The 22525-nt window shown below is 38.4% G+C and overlaps 1 protein-coding gene across 1 annotated transcript; it reads right to left on the bottom strand.

Annotated features, from left to right (window-relative positions):
* Positions 1-4553: 4553 nt before the first annotated feature.
* Positions 4554-5515, bottom strand: LOC6640435 (techylectin-5B). Its single transcript, XM_002062933.4, has 3 exons — positions 5415-5515; positions 4812-5360; positions 4554-4746 (listed from the first exon to the last, which is right to left on the bottom strand). The coding sequence occupies exons 1-3, from the start codon at positions 5495-5497 to the stop codon at positions 4605-4607; spliced, it is 774 nt and encodes a 257-aa protein (XP_002062969.2). The 5' UTR covers positions 5498-5515; the 3' UTR covers positions 4554-4604.
* Between the last annotated feature and the right edge of the window lie 17010 nt (positions 5516-22525).

A 22525-nucleotide genomic window follows, 5' to 3' on the forward strand; every position in this document is an offset into this window, starting at 1 on the left:
TTATTTGTAAATAGGGAATAATTTTTCGCAAAATTTTCCACATTTGAGAATTATGAAAATTGCATAGCATGAAAGGTTTTTATGTTCATAATTTGTTCTTATCTATGGGGTTAATTTTGTATAGAGGCAAACACAAATACTATGTAATATAAGGTTTGGTTTTAATCGCTTTTTGTGTATTTTTTTAGCAATTTTGATTTAACATGACAATGTCTTAAATATATTTCCATTTTATTGTTATTCGTATCGGCAGTTTTTTTTTCCATAAATGTACAGACAAAAAATCAATATGAAATGTTTTTAATTAAAATCTAAAAATAATAAAATCAACATTTTTGTTGAAATATTTATTAGGACATGAACTTTATTTAGCAAGTTTTCATTAAAACAATAAGTGAATTAATTAAATTCTATGCAATTTTTAAACATTTTTGTTTTTTTTTAGGAATTTATTTAAACGCCGAATCTATACATACAAAAATAGCGTCTAAACAACACAAGAGGACTTTTTTTTTAATAATATTAAAGTTGTTCAATAAAATAGCTAAAATTTTTGATCAGAATAGTTAATGTTTTATGTGTTTTTAGTAGCTATTTATAAGCTAGTTTTTGGTTTTTATTATTATTTACATTGTTGTCGTCATTGAAATATTAATGCATAAATCAGTAAACCTCATCAACTTTTTTTGTTGGCTCATACTTTTCCATCTTCCATCTGATGTGAGAGTCATAATCATTGATTTATGCCAATTTTCAGACTTTCCTTCCTTTCTTTTTCTCTTTTTTTTTTTTTTTATTTATTATTGAAATGAGCTGCGCTGGCTGAATAAGGTTTAGTGGGTCAGGCGAATAAAAATCAGTATCTCAAAAATGAAGCTAAATTGAAATATTCAATATCATTTTAAGAACCCTACACCCCCGCACCCCGCACTCTCTACCCACAAAACACACCCCTACTTACGGCACACAACAACAACAACAACAATGATGAAAATAACAAAGTAAAGTCATTGCATACACTTAGGGGGTAGCAATTTATGAGCCGCATCCCAAGCCAAAGCACTTAGTGGCCACTCAATCAATAAAGCGAGCAACAAAATAGAGAGAGAGAGAGAAAAAAAAAAAACACAGAAACTCTGAAAAGTGTTCAAGCGCAACATCAAATTTGCATAATATTCTTTTATGAGGTTTATGTGGTCAGAAAGTAGAAAGACGAAATCGATGGATGAATGGTTGGTTGAAAGTTTTGGGGTGTAGATGGGGGCAAAGACATTTACTTAGTGCCGCTTAATCTCCTTGGCATATTTCAATTAGTGTCAACTTTTTTGATTTTATATAAACAGAAAGAGTGCGACGACCATACACACGCACATGAACATGAACTAAGTTCCCGTCACGCCATATTGTGGTCACACTTCACTATAACTTTCAGTTAACTCTAAAATGGGGTTCGTTTAAGGAATACCTCTTAAAACATAAATTGAACATGTTCCATTATTATATATAATTTTCCTTGTTTTATGTCTATGGCCTTGTATACCCCACTTGATATGCTGGAAACACAAATATTTGTTTTAGTTTTCATATGAAATGGGTTTAACCACCTTTCGTCCTTCCCCTTTACAGGCTGCTTGTGTCCATTAGTTTGATAGTTTTGTGGCGGGTTGGACAAACCCCTTGGACAAACACACACACACTCACACACAACACATCACATTTAATGTGAAATGTTGACAAGGACATGATATAATATGCTAGAGAATCTGTCCCTTTTTGACATGAAAATGGAATTTTTCCATTTAAATGTTTTCTCTTACCTTGAGATGAAATTAACAAAAAAACCAAAAAGACAAAAATTTTCTTCTTTATCAATGCAAAAATTTGCCTTAAATTTGCGACAAACATTTGTTAAGCTTCTGGTCTATATGGGAAGAAACCCCTTGGACATTTGCACGCCAAATTTCATTTCATTTCGAGGGTTGTCATGGCCAAAACCACAGGCTTAACACAAAAGCCTCAGCCTTGGCTTCAGACTGACAACTGAACAGAACTGAACTGAACTGGTCGCTTGATAAGTTTGTAACTTTCTTCTTCCGCCCCCTCTGTCAACGCCCGTTTGCCCATCACTTTATCGTTTGTTTACATAACAACAGACGAGACTTATTCCCCTTACTACCTACGGGAGACTAAAAGAGTCTTATCGTCGTCGGTGTGGGCACATGCGCATTTGTCTGAAACCTTTTTTAGCCGGTCTCTGGCCTTTGCTTTAGCAACTGTTGCTCCTTGTTTTTTTTGTTGTTTTTTGCTACGTCCTTTTGCTTCTGCATTCGAAATTGACACTAATCCAATCTCGGGGTGCATGGCGAATCGACTGAATAACTAATTGACTAAATTGAAATTTTATTTCGTCCAGAACAGAACAGAATTGTGCAAATCAAATTAAACCAAGTAAATGAACTTTTCGTAAGGAGTTTTGCATTGACTGCGAAAAGTTTACAGAAAACGAAATACATTAATATTTTGCAACACGTTTTAAAACAATTTCAAGTAAATATATACCACTATGTCTATAACTTTGATACAACTACAGAACATCTGAGGAATGAACATTACAGAACATTAAGGAATGGATCGGCAAAACATCATATCTCCGACAACATAATTCCCCATTAAGATATACATATGTGGTAAAAACATCGGAGAAATGGAGCCGGTCGTCCAATCAGGGAACAAGGAATCGGGGACTATTTATAATTTTCACAACATTTAAACACATATTTATAATACAAATTATTTATTCCATTTGATAAAATTTAAAATGTCACACTATTCTCGAATGCCCATACTAAGTATCTTCGCCAGAAACTGGATGGCTTCTCAGCTGGATGAAAGTTGGCGTCTACAACAATTTCCTTAGATCTAACTTGTTTCTCTATGTTTTTTCTGAATCTTTTCCTCGATTATTTTATTCTTCTGCGCTTTGCTTTGGCAATACCGTTCCTAAGTGTTGGACATATTAACACCACCCGATTATAACTTTATTAGTAACTAAATTGTCAACGCTAAAGACTCGTAACTTGAAATACACCTTAGATATCAATTGTTTTTATTGTGTCTATATGAACCCAAAAACCTTTCTACAAATGGGCATTTCTGGAAAAAGGTCAACCACAGGACCTCAACATAAAGTAGCAAGGATCTGGGTATTTTTAATAATATATTATTAAGAAATGTTTCAATTTTATATTTTTGGTTAGAAATACAATATATTCGTAAGAGAAGTTGAGTTTGTGTGTATAGTGAACTCCACGTTTATAAGAGATTACTCTTGAAAATATTTAGGACATTTGGAGTTCTCTTACAGTAAGGGTTCTGTTCTTAAATTAAACAATTCGCAGAGTTTGTAGATTGTTAGCAATAATGTCTAAGCCCATGTATATTTGATGTCGTGTAAGTGACCGCTCTTTTGGAGCTTTTTTCTCAACAGATAAAAACCGGAGGCTCAAAATTTGTATTACGATTGATTTTACTCTAAAAGTAGGTACTTTAAAAAGTTAGTAGTGATGAATTGTAAAAAATTTGATTTTCTTTGATTTATTTCACATATAAAGTTTTATTTTGCTTCGGAAAGTTGTGTGGGTGATTTCGGAACTGCCCATATTGCTACCTTTACTGATCGTTTTATATACGACAAATTAAGGCCCAATTGACTAAATTATAATTTTATTTCGTCTTGGTTGGCCTACTAATTCTTTATTCCTTCGTGGGTTTTCACTTTCTTTCCTAAAAACAAACATCCAGTATTTCCAGTAGAGATATTGGGTCGAAGTCTGCGAAGAATTTGTAGAAACTTTCACCAAGAAAGATTTCAAAATTGAGCAAAATATACATAATTAAATTTCGGTGGCCAAATTTACCATTTAAAGTCTTCATCCTAGCTATACCGTCCACTAATTTAAGGCCTAACCACAACGCGTTCAGCAGTTTATTATCCATTCATATAGATTTTTGTATAAATTTAAATATATTCACCATATATTTAAGTGTGTTCTCATCATCTACTCTACTTCCAGGATTGATTCACCCTTATTAAGACTACAAAACATCAAAATTAAACAATATACTTTAAAGAATTGAAGGACAAATTGATGAAATATTAGTATGACGTCTGACAATGACTGGAATTCAATTTTGTTCTCAAGTCACGCGATCGTCTGCTATCAATGGCTGTCAAACTGAAGGATGTCTTGTTTTTAAATTGACGGTAGTTGAGTCACAGACTTATTGACCCACCCTCGAACAGTCTACAACTTCAGAGTTTAAATACATTGCTAAATGTATTAAAGATATCAAATTTGTATATGTATTTTTACAAAATATAAAGTGTGGCAAATAATAATAATTTTCGGTAAGTTGGTACAGTGAAACCTCGATATAACGAACTTCGTTATAACGAAAAACCCAATATAACGAATTTTTTGTTAAGTCCCTTGAAAGGACTAAGGTTTTACATTTCAGTACCTATAGCGAATCAATAGATATAACGAATAATTTTGCGATCCCCCTCAGATTCGTTATATCGAGGTTTCACTGTAATTGAAATTTTAGCAGCTACAAGATTTGGGTCGTATCATCATTTTCATGTCTTTAAATGCATATAACATTCCACGCCACTCGAACCACACCATTCCCTTGGCAAACATTTCGTCATTATATTCTCCAGCGAAATACATGGCAAATAAATTGCTAAAAATATGAAAATATAAGAATAATATGACTATATATATTAACTATTTCTCCTATATACAAACCTATGATGACAATCGTTGTACCACCAGGCACCGAGATAGCGAAGTGCACAGTTTTCAGGACTCGGACCATTGTCCATGTCATAAGTCGAGAATGGTTGACCCTTGTGATAACGTAAAGCATCTCCAGCTGTTCCACTGTAGGCTCCCAATCTCGACATTTTATACAAACCATATTCGCTTTCAATGTAAAATTCATTGTATTGTGCGTATCGAATGTTCCCATCGAAATCTTCCAGTTCAATATATAGTTCATGGCTTCCGGATTTCGTAATGGCATGAATTACATCAAGACCTATGAAAAAATCGCCAGACAAATCTCCGAATCCATTTTTGTAGTCGGTCCAATTTCTAAAGAAATTCAGATTGGCATTTGAACGACGGGCAATAACTATCCAACTGGCTCCCTCACTCCGAGCATTATATAATACTGGGAATGCATCGTGTCCCGAAGGTGCGATTTCATATATGCCATCCTTGCCAATAGTTTGTTGGCAAGATCTTAGAATCCTGCTCGAATCCACATTTTCGGTATTCTCGGTTACATTTAAACTGCAAAATTTTACATTATATACGATATGAACTTATTTATTTGTGGGATTTTACCTATAATCCTGAGGACTTGCTTTTGCAGCGTATCCGTTAATTGTCAGCCAGGCAATTGTGTAAAAAATCCAAGCTACTTTCATGATGGTAATTTGACTACTGTTGACTTGTATGGGAATAAATGTACTTTATATAAAATATTTAACACTTTATTTATATTTTTATCACTGAATTGTCTCTGTTCAATAGAGTAACTTATCAACCGTGGAACGAAACGGTAGCACATAGAGTCGACTTGGCTATACTCTATTCAAAAGTGGTCTAAATTCATAGTATTTATCCAAAACTCCAAAACGGGTTATTAAAATTTATTTTTATCCATTTGGATAAACAATTAGTTCGAATATTGATGCTGTAAAATGATTTAAGCTTAATGTTTATTTCATTTTAAACACTTAATTATTTATTAATTGGGCAAGATGAGAGTATCTTCCAATAAAGAATATAACTTATGAACTATGTTTTGTATTATCTATTACATTGTAAATAATATGACGATGATTGGCTATCAGTAGATTGCAACTTGTCATAGGAAGTAAGTACTTTAAAATATGTGAACAAACAACTATAAATCAATAAAAAATAAATTGAAAGACAATTATAAAAAGATAAAGTCAATATATTATGAAATTTGCAATAACCTAGCAGTGCCCTTGAATTGAAGAATTAAAATAAATACAATTTCTATTGCTGCTTATTATTACACCTTTTTAATATGAGTTTGGCAAAATTGTGTAAACTCTTGATTTTCTGCTGACTAAGTACATTTTTAATTCTACGTAAATTAATTAAAAATTTTCCAACGCTTAAGATAAATTTCTAACCACTAAGCCAACCATTGAGCTCTTATCAACGTAAGAGACACACGCTCAAGCCTTTCCATTCCGTTTTCATATACAGAATAAAAGTGTTTAGTGCTAAGTCGGATAAGAGCCTTAAATAGTTGCTGGATGAAAAAGCATAGGAAAAAGAGGGCGGGCAATGGCAAAGGAAAGCTGCAACAAAGTGCCAAAGTTCACACCACCACACACAGCTAAACGAATGGAACCACCCTCCTTCTCCACCATTCACTGTAGGAAGGATAAGGATAATAATGGCTGAGCGAAAAACAAATATGCGAGCAAATGGAATCAAATTGCAATAAAACGAAACAGGAATCACAATCGGCATCGCCATCACTTCTGGCTCTCACCCTTAATGCGACATGTAAACAAACTGGGCACGTGACCAAAAGAAGAAGATGGCAAACTTTGAAAGTTTCTCCAGTGGCAAAAGAACTCTCCACATAATCCCAGACAGTTTAAAGATTGTTGCTGCTGCTCTGAGGCGCCAGAGTTGTGAATTATTCACACTCCCACTTGACCACACTCCAACTAAAGGTCCTGCCTGAGTCCATGCATGTAGTCCATGTGCAAGCACTGCAGCAGAAGTCCTTTTTGAATGCCTGTCAAGACGGTCGGTCGGTGGTCAACGCCGTCTTTACAAATCGTTGCAGCATCAAAATGGCCAACACAATGAATACTAGATAAAAGATAAATCTATACATACATATATGCACATGTAGTTGAAAGTTCTTTTCATTTCCTATATGCCTGTCGAACAAATCGGGAGGAAAATCTTGAAAATTTCTCTCTATGCACTTAATGTCAGTTTTTGGCTTTCACATTGTCCTGTCTCCTGCTAATGGCAATGACAGGCCATTTCACCAAATTCTGTCGCATTGTTCAACATGTTCACATTGACATTTCCTTAATTATAGAAACATGAAGATGGCAAAAAAGTAAAGTAATATAAGTAATTCAGTCTGGAGAAAGGTGGCACCTCCCAAAGATGATAGAAGGACAACTTTCTAAAGAAATTGCATAAGTTTTTCCATATTGAGACCATATAAATAAATGTTCATAACATTTTATGTTATTGATACGTCTGACTTAGGCCAAAAGGAGCAGGCAAACTTCCTCCGTTTTGGAGGCTAGCCAAAGAAGAGATCCCAATGGGTTGAGGGGTCGATTGCAATGCGGGGGCATTGGCCATTGGAACATCGGTAAATGAAGCATGACGGTTTGTTTTCTTTTGATTTAGTTTTATGAGTCTACATCGGATGTAATTGAATTATGCAAGTTGGCGCCGATGCCGCCCCAACAGATTCAGCCGACCAATGCCAGACAACTTTATTAGCATTCGATCGTAAACTGGATGAGGGTAGAAATGAAGATGATGACAACGATGATGGAGACCCATGTAGGATGTGTTGTAGGTGGAGGCGGAAGATGGAAACTTGGTTACGCTTTTTAACAGTGATATTTGAGTTTCCCGTTCACAATGAAATGAGTTGGAAAATATGCGAGCGAACGAGCGGACGAGACGAGTGAGTTTGTTGCGAGTGACTCCTGCATCCACACAGGACTCGACATCAAGGAGAGAAGGAGAAATTTCCATAACTTAATAAAGTGGCACATTAACTGATAAGCTGCTGCCTGGGCAACCCAATGAATGACCGATGAGATGGCAACAGGATGACATTTGCCATCAACTCGAATCGATAATCGAATGACAATTTTAGCTACTCCACTTGAAGGCGGATTGAGTTTTGGGTTATGATCCTGGATAGAATTCCAGCAACAAGACTTTGCTCTCAATGTTCTCCGGTTCTCTCTAGGGGGATATCGATTTGTCATTTGTCTGTAGGGCATTTGCAAACGGGTTTTCTGTTTCCATAATTAATATGAGGCAGAGGCAGAGGCAGGAGCACGTTGCCTTAGTGAGTGGTGAAGTGGGAGGAGTGTGAGGAAGCCAATCTGTCGTTTTTATACCGGTTTCAGTTATCAAAAATGCAATAACACAGTCAGTGAGACAAGCACATTCACTCTGCGTAACCAGGAGCAGCTCTAAGGATGACACACAGGACAGACATCTCCCTCTCCTGACTCTTGTGGCATCTCCAATTTCATTTTCCAAACTACAAGTGGACTGGGAGTCGGAGGGAGGAAAGAAAAACTGCAACGGATCCTGAGTTTAAAACCGAAATCAATGACAAATCGAAATCAGAAGCAGTGACGCCCTTCACTGACTCCTTCACTTGCAATTGGAGCTCTGGCAAAGGGAGACCAATTGAGAGCTTCGACTCGAGAATCGTTTTGATTCGTAGTGTTGTTTGTGTCTATGTCCGACAAGGACTTAGCCGTGTAAATGTCGAGGAAGCGCAACTGGTGTGGTCAGTGGCTGGGCTGGCCATGCCTTCAACACGATGATGACATCGTAATTCCAATTGGGGGGATTACACCGAGGTGGAAATGGCCCAAAACAACTCGAAAACTCTGTTAGCCTTCATCAGGGAGAGAACAATGCAAGATGCCCTGGGCTAGGGTCTTTATTTCGCACTTCTCCGCATTCATCTCCCCATCCATCTCCTTCTGCACTTCTTCAAAAGTTTCCCAAAAATGCTCACGTCCCATGGAACGTGACCAAAATGTTTGCCCATAAACAAGGAAAATATGAAAATGAATAGACAAAGAGAAGCAAATAAAAAAGAAAAGGCTGAAGAAGAAGAAGAGGAAAAGGAAAACTCAACTCCTGAAGGAAGTTTTCGACTCAGTTAGTAATCGGGTTGATATATTTATCCTAGGAGAAACTTTTGCACGAAGCCAAAGCCTTTTCAAAAATTCATCAACAAGACGAGTCGCGGCAAAGTTGGCCACTGCCACGCCCCCATCTTTGACTCTGACGCCCCCGTTAACTCTCTCTTTCTCTTTCTCTGTCTGTGTGTGTGTGTCTTTGTGTGGCTGGTGCAGACATTAACCCCAATTGGCTAAATGGCTCATTAGGTCACTGGGGGAGTTCTTCAAGTTGACTCATCCTCAGTCCTCTTCAATCCTCCTCAATTCCTGATTCCCATTGAGTTGGCCATTCAAAGGGAATGAATGAACCACCAAGGACGCGTGGGTGGAGGACGGAAGGAGGACGGAAGAGAAACAAAACGCAATCGAGTTGCACTGCTGCGTGGTCAGTTATAATTAGGGACAACTCTTGGAATTTTACGAGTCTGGCGATTAAGCGGAAAAGCGAATAGGAAATTTCCACGCTCCGTGCTAAACACTTTCGCATTGACCCATCCTTTAGTCCTGCCTTGCTTTCAGCTTCCATCTTTAATATTATTAATTGGTAGCTACATGATTCGCCTAGAGTTTCGATTGTCATCCAGTTGGAGGATTAAAGGAATGGGAGTGGCTCTTTATGGTTGTAGAATCGATTGTTTTAGTTGTCTTTCGTCTGGGTTCCGGCTGTTCTCAAATGATTAATTGGCCATAAACCAAACAATTATCATGCTAATTCCACTCCGAGGAGAATTCCGCCAGAGTAACGTTTCGAATTCTGTTTCAAATGGAAGCCAAAATTAAAATGGACGAGCAAAGAAGGTGAAACATTTGTTCCGAATGTTTTTCGAGTTCCAATTCCGCTTGCCCGAGCAACGTTTACCGTTATGATTGCAGTTGCCCAACTTCCTTTGCCGCCCTCTCCCCCGTCCCCTCCCACGAGTACTAGATGGAGTTGCCTGTTTGGCAGTTTCCCTTGAAGTTGCCCCATCATCATCGTGGTAGGAAAAGGGGGAAGGGTTGGGGGCAGACGGCAGGCAGTAATTGCTTAATTTGATTACGTGTAGCTGTAAAAAGCAGAACAGGAAATTTGCGCCCAACACACACAAGCTCCGTAATGAAGTTTGGCTGGATGGTTGGATGGATGGATGGATGGATGTATGCATGGTTGGTTGGTTGGATGGATGGATGAATGGATAGGAATAGGGGAGAATGTTCCTGCTCCTGCTCCTGCGTCATCTCATTCTCCGCAATTCCCACGACGACTTTAAACTGTATCGCAGATGGCAAACAACTTAATTTATGTTTCGGCTGAACCTTTCACACTCACCCCACTCCACCCTCCCCCTTCCACTGCTCCATTTGTGGCTCCTTCAACAAGCTAACCCGAATGTCGCCAGGCCATTTGCACTAAACAACATCGACAAGGACAACGAGAGAGTAACAATAGCGTCAAAGGATCGGGATATGCGAAATGGGAAACCGAAACAGTTCGCTTCGTGCGATAATTAGAAGCGCCCAGTGCACGCTCAATTAGAAGCTTGTAAGCATTACTCCCAGGCCCGGATCAGATGGGGGATGGGGTTAAGCACGAACATGGAAACTCTCTTTCTGTGCCACCGTCTCCCCGCCCCGCCGCTCTCCCGCACTCTTTGTGTGCGCCAACTGCAACTACAGACACGCGACAACCCACATAGAGCTTGAGCCGCGGAGGAGCAGCCGAATACGGCGTGAATGAGTTGCTGTTCATGGTGAAGGAGCGGATTGGAGCAGGAGGAGTTGGTTTGAATGTCTTAATTAACTGTTAGCTGCACTCAGCCTGCCTCTGTTTCTGCTTCTTTTCCTGCTTCTTCCTCTGCTGCGTGCTCTAAATAATGTCGAGGACGTCGTGCCTCATATTTATGATTCGCAATTATTTACCAGCTTGACTTTGGTTTTAGAGGAGTTGCAGGAGGATGAAGAGGAGGTGAATATGGTGACTTGTGTTTAGGTGCCGCTTATCTGATTTTCGGATACACGAAGACTGCATAAAGGGGAGAGCAGCGGAACAAATCATTTGAGACTCGGTTCTCGATGTTGTTGTTACTTTTTTGTGTCCCTTTTTTTTGGCGCCAGACGAAAGTGTTTGCCAGACAAATGGCAAGGGGATGGGGAGAGAGGCAAGTGGAAGGGGTGAGATGGCCTTACATGTCACTTGGCCATAAAAAAAGTTTATGTCTGACATGAGCCAAAAACAATTTGCATATTTTCCCGACTGGATAACAACTTAATTTAGGGGATACATTCAGTCGAGCCGTAATACTACGAACTATGCGTAGACAGTGATAGCAACAATGAGGGTGAAAGTAAGATAGAGAGGGAGAGAGAGAGAAAGTGGGGAAAAGAGGAATAAACTTGCTTGCCAGACCGTGGCAAAAGTAAAGTAATGGTGTAATTAAAGTAAAGCAGTCAACGGGAATTTACTCACATGGTTAAAACGAGGCGGATGCTGTTAGGAGATGCCTCTCCTCCATTAGAAATATAAATCTCGAAATATATACCTGAATTCTTTTTTGTTGTCACACCTTTTCAACAATGGTCACAGCGGGCGGCTGAAAATGAATTGAAATTGCTTTTCAGGACATTCGTTTCTTATTTTTTATTTTTCCACTATAGTTTTTCTTTTTAGTGTTTAAGCTTCTTGCTCAGCGGGTGGGCGGAATTGTGGAATCCTTGCCTGAAATGTTGGTGCTATTGGTGCTGCTGGCTGCAGTGAAATGCAATTTATTTGCTGTCGCTGGCATTAAACGCGCTGCGCTGACTTTTGACTGACGCCATATTTTCCGCCACATTTGCAATATTCGCACGAGCCGAGCCAAAAGGAAAAGCGCCAAAACGCAGAGCTAAAGGAAAGTGCTGGGGCCCCGTGTCGGAGTCGGAGTCGGTGACGGTGACGGGGACGGTGCCCGCCCCTAGAAGCTTTCATTTTTCAAAACTGTCAGCTGCGCATATTTCATACTACCCACTGCAACTCATACGCCCCGTTGCCCCACTACACATCAGCTGACTTCCTTTTTTCCTCTTGCTTTATGTCGCAGTTTGTGCTTAGCCACCGCCATCGCCCATCGAAGCTCCAAGTTAATGGCCGTAGCTGTGAGATCCACAAAGGCAGCAGCGACGAATAGAACAAAAAAAAAACGCAGAGAAAAGGCACTTTAATTACACGTGCGGGGTGATTTTGGGTGGGGGGTGTGGTGTTGGGGGGAGTTAGATTATGCAGCGTTTTTCATTAAGGTGGCAGGAAGGAAGGAAACATTGGCAGCAACAGAAAACCTTTTGTCTTTTGAGTCGTTCTAAAACATGTTCACTGGATTTCATGTTCGTTCAGCTTAAGAGAGACTTTTCCCAAAATTAGCATAATCAACATGAAAAGGCAGAACTCAGGCTCACTCAACAGTCGACTCCATCTCCGTCTCCGTCTCCTCCTTTTGCTCTATCCATTTGAGTGTTGCCTGTGGTCGAGTTTTTTGGGTTGGTTGCCTTGCTCGCCTTTAATTACACACTGAGAACGGAACGAAACAAAGCCAAGAACTGCATAGAAATGATGAGCTGGCAAATTTCCCTTTTGCTCCCACTTATTTCGGAGTGGGCGTGTCTGGCAAAGGCATGACTAAGAAATTGCGAAAATTGCCCGCAGCAGGACAAGAAACGGACCAAGACAAAGAGCATTGCCAAATGCTTTGAGGGTTGACTTTCAAATTGAGATAAACTTGGCAATAAAGCGGAATGAATTGTTAGAAAATGAATCACAATGAGAGAGGAATTAGTTTAATATGTTAAGTGCCGAACTGACAAGAACTCTCCAGCTCCATCCCCCCCCTCCTAAGCCATCATCCTCTAGTAAAAAACACTTAAACTGTTGCCAAAGAGATAAAGATCATCGAACTGCAATTTTCAATTTCAAACATTGCTTTCGGTTTGCACAACAATTAAAAATGCCAAACATCAACAACGAGATTGATGCCAGACAGGGATAGACTTGATAAACATAGAAAGAGATAGAAAAAGGAAAAAAGAAATCATTTGTGGGGGATGGAAGCTGGATTAAGTGCCAGACAAAGTAAACGAAATTAATCTCAAGTCTTGACCAAAAACTTCAATAGAACATAATTGCTAAAACTCATAGGGGCAAATTTTATTTTATCAAGTTAAGAGAATCGTCCTTTTGATATCCTGCAAAATATTCTTGGTGACTCAAAAACCGAAAAATAAATCAGCAGAAATTTTTGAAATATTTCATTTGTATTAAGTTTGAGTTAAATTTTTAAGCTATAATTTTGAAAATTATTTTTAAGGGTAATAAAGGTTTTGAGTATTCGGATAGTGACTTTGAGTGGAGACACTTTGAAAATCATTTGCAGAAAGACTTATTTTTATATATTTTTTTTTGTTGATATTGAATTTGTAGTTTTTATACCATACACCCATAGGGTGAAATGGTATATTAAAGTCGCCAAAATGTATGTAACAGGCAGAAGGAAGCATCTCCGACCCCACAAAGTATATATATTCTTGATCAGGATCAAAAACCGAGTCGATCTAGCCATGTCCGTCCGTCCGTCCGTATGAACACCTAGATCTCGGAGACTATAAGAGCTAGAGCCACCAAATTTGGTATGCAGTCTCGTGTAGTATGTACGCTTATCGAGTTTGTTTCAAATTTTTGCCACGCCCCCTTCCGCCCCCTGAATTTACATAAAACTGTTTTTCTTAAAAAGTATGGCAGATAGAGACATCAAATTTGGTTTATATACTCGTTTAGTTAGCGCGCAGAAAATAATTGTTCCAACTTTTTGCCACGCCCCCTTCCGCCCCCGGAATTTACATAACTCTGATTTTCTTAAAAACTATGTAGGCTACAGACATTAAATTTGGTATGTAAGTTAGCTTAATAGACGCGCAGATATTGACTATTTAAAAATTTTGCCATGCCCATTTCCGCCCCCGAAAATTAAACAAAACTGATTTTCTCGAAAACTAACAAAGCTAAAGTCGCCAAATTTAGTATATATACTGGCTTAGTATGCGCGCAGAATACATATATTTTAATATGTTGCCACGCCCACTTCCGTCTCCATAATTTAGAAAAAACCGATTAGCTCTTGCAATTTTTTGACCATCGCGATCAAATTTGGCAGACTAATAAATCTTATCTATTTCTATCAAACTACCAAATTTGATTGAAATCGGACTAGAAACATGCAAAATATACGTATGAATGTATTTTGCTACGCGATCCATAAGGGCAGAATTGGCCGTTGGCTAGTGGCGGCGCTAGAGTGCTCGTGTGTTTGTAGAGTGAGCGAGATAGCAAATGGGATGAGGGCATGTTAAAACAATTTAGTAGACATACATTTGGTTTTCGAAATTCTAAATATTTGTTTCACCTGGTGTATGGTATACCCAAGTCGGCGAGACGACTTACTTACTTCATTTTTATAGAATACGTTAGTAAATATAAATCTCTCTAACAAGGACTTCGCCTTTAGAATACTCTTAAGAATAAAAAAAACCAGAAAAATCAATTCATCCAAAATGAAATAAGTTTATTTGTTATAAAGAAACAGAATACAGTAAAACCTATCCTTGCGAACGTTGAACACATTTTTCGGCCCTTGTATCGAGTCCCTTTTATAGGTTTTGCTCTATTAATGATTAGTTTGCTCCTTGGTTCTTGCTAGTATAGAGTATAGATCAATAGCAATTAATGTTTGTTTATCTTTAATAAAGATGCCTATATAAAATTACAAATAAAATAAGAGCAACTAAATCTAAAATTAAATTTAAGAGGTACATCTGATACATCCAACAACTGTCTATGGCCAAATTGACCTGTGTTATGATGACCACATACCTAGAGTCCGTTAGTCATCTCTATTGAGATGCTAATCAAAAATTTGCAAGCCTTTTGACTTTATTGTTGTCGAGAAAAGTGGGGACAATAGTGGCTTTTCCGTTTTTGGAAGCCATACATATCTTTGATTGGGTCAATTGAGCTCTCGACATGCAATTAAAGTTTGCGGTCATTCGCTTTGAAGTTGCAACTGTTGCAACAGCAGCAGCAAGTGTGCTTGTGGAGTGCTGTAACAAGTTTCCCCCTCATCAAAGATGCAAGTAATGTTTGTCCAAGAACATGAAACACCAAAGTTTTGTCGACTACAATGGAAAAGTGGCACCACAACCAACATCAGAGAGTGCAGCAAAGTCATGACAAAGTGCAACGTCTGCAAGTTCTCGTCTGTAGTCTCTCTCTCTCTCTCTCCCCCTTCTCTGTTGCCATTTTTGGGGGAATGTAAATACATGTGCGAAACGAAGCACCTGAGAAATCAGCAGGGCAAAAGGGAATTTTCCACTCATTGTCGTAACGTTCCCCATTTCTAAGGAATTGTGGGGTGGTCCTTGATGGTGGCATGTTACCAAATCGCTTTCGAAAAAAAAGTAGAAGGAAAAAGAAGAAAAAAATGAAAGAAAGAAATGCCACCCACTCATTGTGGCCAGCTTTTTGCTTGGCATTTCCAATCCGCATATTCTCGCGGGGATGGTCTCTGGTCTGGCCCGGCCTGGTCTATTCTATGTGGCCATTATGCTTCTGTATTGATCTAAAATTGAATGTAAATTGCGGCAACGTGGCGGCTGATGCACGTGGGAATGTGCCCAGCTGGTGCTGCTGCTGCTGTTGCTTCTGTTGCTTCTCCTCCTAATGTTAGACAACAAGCAAAAGAGAGCGACACAGGGGTGTAGAAATTGTGCTAAATCATTCAGCGGCCATTTAACTGGGCAAGAACAACAACTACAACAACTACTTGCAACCAAATGTCGTTGACTTGGCCAGACAGTGGCCCCAGTGGCCAGTGGCCTAAGTTCAAATGACTCGTAACTCTTTCAGATAAATATTTCTGGACGCCCTCCCATAAAAAGCCATTACATCTTATCTTCTCTAGGCCAATTGCATTTTGGCTACACTTTTCCTCTCTTCTCCTACGCTTTGTTGCGGTCTGGAATTTATGCTTATGCCCTGGCCCGAAAGTCAACTAGGGGAATAATTTAAATCGCTGGCGAGTGCAAAAAACACCTGAGCAAAATGCCGGACAAAGGCAACACTTGCCACTTGCCACCTGGCCTAGCCATAACGTATGCCAATGGAATTTCAAATATTCTTCAACTAACTAGGCTGGAGCCAGCTCCAACTCCAATCCGTTCCAAGCCAATCTTCTTGCCGCACTTTCTCATTCATCAAGCATATTTTACTGTGTTTATGGTGCCTCCCACTCTAGTTTTTCTCTACTTCTTTTCAGACTTTTGCCCGCTTTCCGCTTCTCGCTTCCTGCTTCCGTTTTTATGACTTTATTGTGTGTGTGTGTGTGTGTGTGTGTGTGTGTGTGGTGTGTGTTGTCATCTTCATTGAGTTGTTGCCGCATTCACTGTCGACACTGTCATGTCACACAGAGATTTTACGACCATGATGGCGCATTAAATTTTATAACTTATCAAAGAGCTACCGCCCTCACTTTCCACACCATTCATCCAACCATCCGCCCAACACCCTCCCACCCTCCCTCCTCCCATTACTATCCTTTTTCGCTCCATCATGTATACGTTTTTTTTTTTCTTTTTCCTTTTGTCTGAGAAGGGGAATCCCACGAAAGTCATTTAAATTTTGGTTAACTGTAAATTGGCTTGCTCGTTCGCTAGCTGCCACCTCTTGTCGCATACGTTAATTGAATTTCGTTTCAAACAAAAGGCTCTTTCTCCCATCCCATCCTCCATCCATCCCGCTCCACACTCTGTGGCTGAAATGTGGCTTGTCACATCAGCAACAAAAAGGAATTACCAAAAATATATGGAAAAAGAACGAAATGAGTTTAGCAGAATATCAACCATGTTGGAACATTTGATTGAGCATCCACAATAGCAACTTTATGTTAGAAAATGTTTTCCATTTTTAGGCCGAACCAAAAATTTCCTAATTAAGAACGTAAAGTCTTAATCAAAGCGAAATGTTTAAAGTATATTTTTGAACATTTAATTATGTTTAATTTAATAACTAGCTTAAGTATATTTGGAACATTAAGCTAGTTATTAAATTAAGAGCATATGTAATACTTTATGTACAATATTTTTGCATTTTTTCCCGGCTTAAGCTAATTCTTTTTACGCCTTTTGAGTTCCAATTTTTTTACTTTTTACACCCTTGTTATAAATTGGTCAGATGTTTGTCTGTGCATTGATGAATTGATGATACAGAAAAAGGGTTTGGAACATGTAAAAATATTATGGCCAAGGACTGCAAGGGTATATAAATGTGCCGAAGCACAGCCGAAGTTAGCTTCTTTGATATTTTTTAAAAAACTTCGTATATGAAAACGAAAAAAGTTATTAGAAATTTATTTTCTTTATTGAATTAAGAACAAATTGAGGTAAACAATGTATTTTCTTCGTTGCGAGAGTTATTTAAAAATTTCTAGGCCGCCAAAGTTAAAACCAACTAATGACACTTCCTGCTGGCGGCAAGGATATCTTAATGCTTTGTCTGAAATTAAAGTTTATGTCGGATTTAGATTCAGCATAAATGTATTTTTGTTTCTGACCATATTCGGTATTTCAATGAACAAAATATTTATGAAAATCCTTAAATTCTAAGTGTGGCTGTCAGGATCGGAATAGTGGCCGATCTTCGTCGACTTTGTTTCATCAAAATCGGATCAGAATTACGGGATATATCCTTGTTGACAGTTCAAAAAACTTAGTTTCGAGATAAACGCGTTTTAAATTGGAAGTTTGCCTCACTCAAGAGCATAATATTTCCCATTTAGGATAATATTCACAATACTCCAAAGTATAATTTAGGCTACTAAAAAAAATTGAAAGAAATATTTCGCAACTAAATACATTATATGTAGACTGTTCATCAAGATGAATTTACTTTTTAACTTTTACGGTATTAAACTCTATTATTTTTTTGTATAACAACTGCAATATATATAACTCCTATGCATAACCAACAAGTAAAAAATCAAAATCAATTGCATAGACTGTACCAGTTGAGTTAAATGTGCGCTGAAAGTTATGCTACAGAAAATTGCATTCCCATTTTTGCTGCAATTTGATCAAGTGGAATTGAATTGAATTGTTTTGTGTGCTCTCAACCAAATAGAAACAGAGAGCAATTGAAGTAAACTCAGACAAAGAGTGAGAGAAAGAGAGAGGGCTAGAAATAGAGAGAGCGAGATAGAATCAGATAATTGGGAGGAAAGGTAATTATGCAAACAATTTTTGATTGAGTGTTTCGACCCGTACCCAAAAGCCATATCTCAATCAAAGCACCTTGCATAATTGCATTGATAGACGAAAGTGGATGAAATTTGTAGTATGGGTCATGTCAGTTTTAAGTGTAGTTGTGTTTGTGTGTGTGTGTGTGTCTGTGTTTGTGTGTGTATGTTAAATGCAATTGTTATTTTGCAATCAAAGCCAATTAAAAGAGCCAAAAGGAAATGGATGACAACTGGTTATGGTAAATGGATTTTTGTGTCTGACATTGATCTACCCATAACCCGCTCCAACTGCTACCAATTGTGAAAAATTAACAACAATTGTGTTGTTGTTGTGTCAATTGATTTAAATGAAAATCAATTAATTGCCATCGCCCAATGATTTTAATTGAAAATCATGCAACCTAAAAATAAATGAAAATTGAAATCGAAACTGAAACGAAATTAACTGCGGTTGCAAAAGGAAAATTTCCCAAAATTGCTGCTGAGTCAATTATTCTTTGGCTAGTCCAGATACATATCTATGAAGGCGGAGGAGTACGATTGAGAGTGAGGGTGAGTTATTGGTTGAGATGGATCTGATCATCATCGTCATGTGCAACTTAAATTGGCTTTTGCCTTGGCCCAAAATTAACAATTTCATTTTGATAAATCAAAGGGGATGTCCATTGCCAACGATTCAAATAAACAACCAGAATGCAACATTTGCACAGAAGAGATGTAAAATTCAGGCAAAAGACAGAGACACGAGTTGCATGCATCAGTGGGCAATGGCAACCTTTTGTATTAGTGTGTGTGTGTGTGTGTGTGTCCATATTCAACATGACACGAACACCCACGCATCGTGGAGCATTCATTATGCATTGCTGCGTATGCCTCAACTCTCATACACACAAACTCTCTGAGAGAGTTACACACACATGCACACACACACACACATTTGCATAATTGCATCTGTCATTGGCATTGGTCATGCAGCAATCGTTGGTTTACCATGCACCATGCATCAACTCTCCTGGCTCCTCTTGCCCCTCCCTCTACATACACATTGCTTTCTCCCCATTTGATTGTAAATTTAAAACCATTTTGCTTTGTGTTCAATATGTTGAACATGCTAAATTTCTGCTTGTTACTTTGCATTTACTTTTCACACACACACACACCCATACACCCAAAAAATCAAACACAAAATAAATATGCAGACAATGTTCTGGTTTATGACTCCACTCGGAATTCCAATGGCAATTTTATATACATATCAACCAAATTCCACTTCCACTTGGATAATCGACATTGAAGTGCTGTCTAAAATGAACTGAAATGAAAATATTTAGGCCAATCTAGTGAGCCACCATGGAATGCAGTTAGATAGAAAACATTTTCAAATAAAAAACTAAATGGAGATTGATGTTTTCGATTAACACTTTTCCCTTTAGAAAATTTATGTTCTATTTTTGCCAGTCTCATGGGCCATGCAATAGATACTTATTTAGAATTTAAGAAATCTAAACACAGTCTATAAAGACTAGATAGTTCCTTTCTTAAGTTTGCTTAGATTTAAGTTACTCAGAGACAAAGAGTTTCCAAGCCACAGAACACTCAGTATATCCTGTCGATAGCAATGAATGTTCGAGTTATTTGTTTTACACTCTCACTGGGACATAAAGCAAATACAAAAATTTTTGCACATTTTACATCAAATGGGAGGAGAAGAACTATACAAAAAAAAAAACACATATTTAAACAAGAATCCAAGGCAAAATGACTAGAAAATTTTTTTGTGTTGAAAAATCATGGCAGGTAAATATTGAATTGGACTGCCATACTTTTTAATTAAAAGACTGTATGCACATTCTAAATAGTTTTTTTATACCCTTGCAAAAAGGGTATATTAATTTTGGCCAGAAGTGTGCAACGCATAGAAGGAAGCATCTTCGACCATATAAAGTATATATATTCTTGATCAGCATGACGAGACGAGTTCATATAGCCATGTCCGTCCGTCCGTCCGTCCGTCCGTCCGTCCGTCTGTCCGTCTGTCCGTCCGTCTGGATCAACGCAAACTCCTCCTAGACCGTTGGAGCTAGAGAGCTGAAATTTTGCATGTAGGCTTGTATATACTGCAGGCGTTGTATATCTCGGATTCAGCCGGATCGGATCACTATATCACATAGCTCCCATACAAATGGCAAAGTCACGAACAGTGACTTTTCTCAATAACTTCGTTATTTTCTGAGCTATTGTCATGAAATTTAATATTGGTGAGTTAATTACACATATAAACAACTATGCCAAATTTGATCAAAATCGGGTGCCTATATCATATAGCTCCCATAGGAACGATCTTTCGAAAACAGTGACTTTGGTGAATAACTTCGTTACTTTTGAAGCGATTGCTTTCAAATTAAACATTTGTTAGTTTAATATATCTCTTAATGACTGTGCCAAATTTGATAAGGATCGGGTAACTATATCATATAGCTCCCATAGGAACGATCGGTGGAAAACAGTGACTTTGATCAATATCTCCGTTATTTCCTATGTAGGCCGTTCTTTCGCAAACATTAGCCTTTTTAGCTTAAACGTTTTTTCACTTTGATGGCCGTTAGGTAAGGAAAGAGTTACCAAAAAAATTGCAAGGGTATACAAACTTTGACGCGGTCGAAGTTAGCCCCGGCCCTCTGGTTTTGTTTTAGGATAGATTTTTTAGGATAGATAAATTCATTAGGGTTTCGAAAAATTTATATAAACGTTATGAATCGATGGATGAAGAGATAAAGCTGAGTCATTTGTTATGTCAGGAATTTGTTGGCATAAATTGAAGTTTCTGCTTAAATATTCCAAATCGAATACGTTCCTCTCTCTCCCCCCCACCCCAAATCTCCCTTGAGTGGAAGTGTGTGTATGTTTGTGTGTGTATGTTTTGGCTCTGTGTTATTGCCTGCACTTCATTTATTTTATGTGTTCTGTATCCTTAAATGTGCATGTATTTTGTTAGTCACTCTCTCTCCCTCTCTCTCTCTCTCTCTCTGTCTCCCTCTCTCTCTGTCTCACAATATTCTCCCCTTGCATTCGTTTGCTTCGTTCGTTCCGCTGCATAAAATTTATTTCGTTTTTATTATCATTTCATGCATACCCTTCAAATAAAAACAAAAAAAAAACACAGAAAAAAAGAAAGCAGAGAAAGAAAACTTTTCAACAGCAACCGCCCCCACACATATGCACATTGCCAGAGAGAAGGAAGAAGAAAAAAAAAAATTTCCAAAGAATCGCCTCCTGCAATTGACCTGACTTCCTCCCCCTACTCCTCCCCTCGTTTTACTCCACCCACCCAATACCCCTTCTTGTCGCCGCTATAAAATATTTTTCCCGGCCAAAAGAAAGAAAGTATGAAGCAGAACAACAACAACAAAAAAAACAACCAAATAGTTTTCGCCCCCTTGTAAAAAAAAAAAATATGTAAAGCTGCAACACGTTCGGCGGGTCGTAGTCCGTTGCGTTGTTGGCCAGGCCAAATAAAAAGAAAACACAAGAGAGAACACAACAAAACAACAACCAGGACAACAATGGCAGTGGCAACAAGGACAACACTACGGGAGGGGGTGGTTTTGCGGGGTGGCTGGGTGGTTGGGGGGTGGGGTTCGAGGCTGCTGTCTATTATAGTTGCTGGAGTAATTTTTTCCTTCGTCCTCGCCTTTCTTTATGTTTTGCGTTCAAATAATGTCATTTCGTAAATTGCTTCACTTGCTGCCCTCCCATCCGCCCAATTCATCTACCATCAACCTCACCCACAGAGTGGCATATTTTTTTCTGTGTTTTTTCTTCTTTTTTTTTTTTTTTTTTTTTAAAGGGCTTCCCCCGTTCCAGTTGCCATCAACATACATACACATTTTGGTTTGGTTTCGTTTGGTTTTCCTTTTTCCTTTTCTGTGCTAACAATTGGCCTTTTAGTCCTCTCTCTAAGCTTTTGTTTCGTCCTACATCCTGTGTGTGTGTGTGTGTGTCCTGGGTGTCCCGTGTCCTGTGCACTGCGTCCTTTTCAAACTTTGCCTTTTGTTTGGCGCGAAAATCAATTAACGCGCTCAATGAGCTTCAAAAACTTTCCCAACACACAACAAAGCCAATTTACAGTTAACCAAAATGTAAATGTCGCCAAGGGACACACACACACACAGACACAGACAGACAGGTTGCAGGGACAGCTGGAGCG

Source organism: Drosophila willistoni (genome assembly GCF_018902025.1).
Source record: "Drosophila willistoni isolate 14030-0811.24 chromosome 2L unlocalized genomic scaffold, UCI_dwil_1.1 Seg196, whole genome shotgun sequence".
NCBI lineage: Eukaryota > Metazoa > Arthropoda > Insecta > Diptera > Drosophilidae > Drosophila > Drosophila willistoni.

Excerpts from the sequence above, each read along its gene's own strand:
- LOC6640435 (XM_002062933.4), bottom strand. The coding sequence starts at position 5,497 with ATGAAAGTAGCTTGGATTTTTTACACAATTGCCTGGCTGACAATTAAC. Across the intron at positions 5,361-5,414 it reads GCAAGTCCTCAGGATTATAG|TTTAAATGTAACCGAGAATA; the intron begins GTAAAATCCCAC and ends AAAATTTTGCAG. Across the intron at positions 4,747-4,811 it reads TACAACGATTGTCATCATAG|CAATTTATTTGCCATGTATT; the intron begins GTTTGTATATAG and ends TCATATTTTTAG.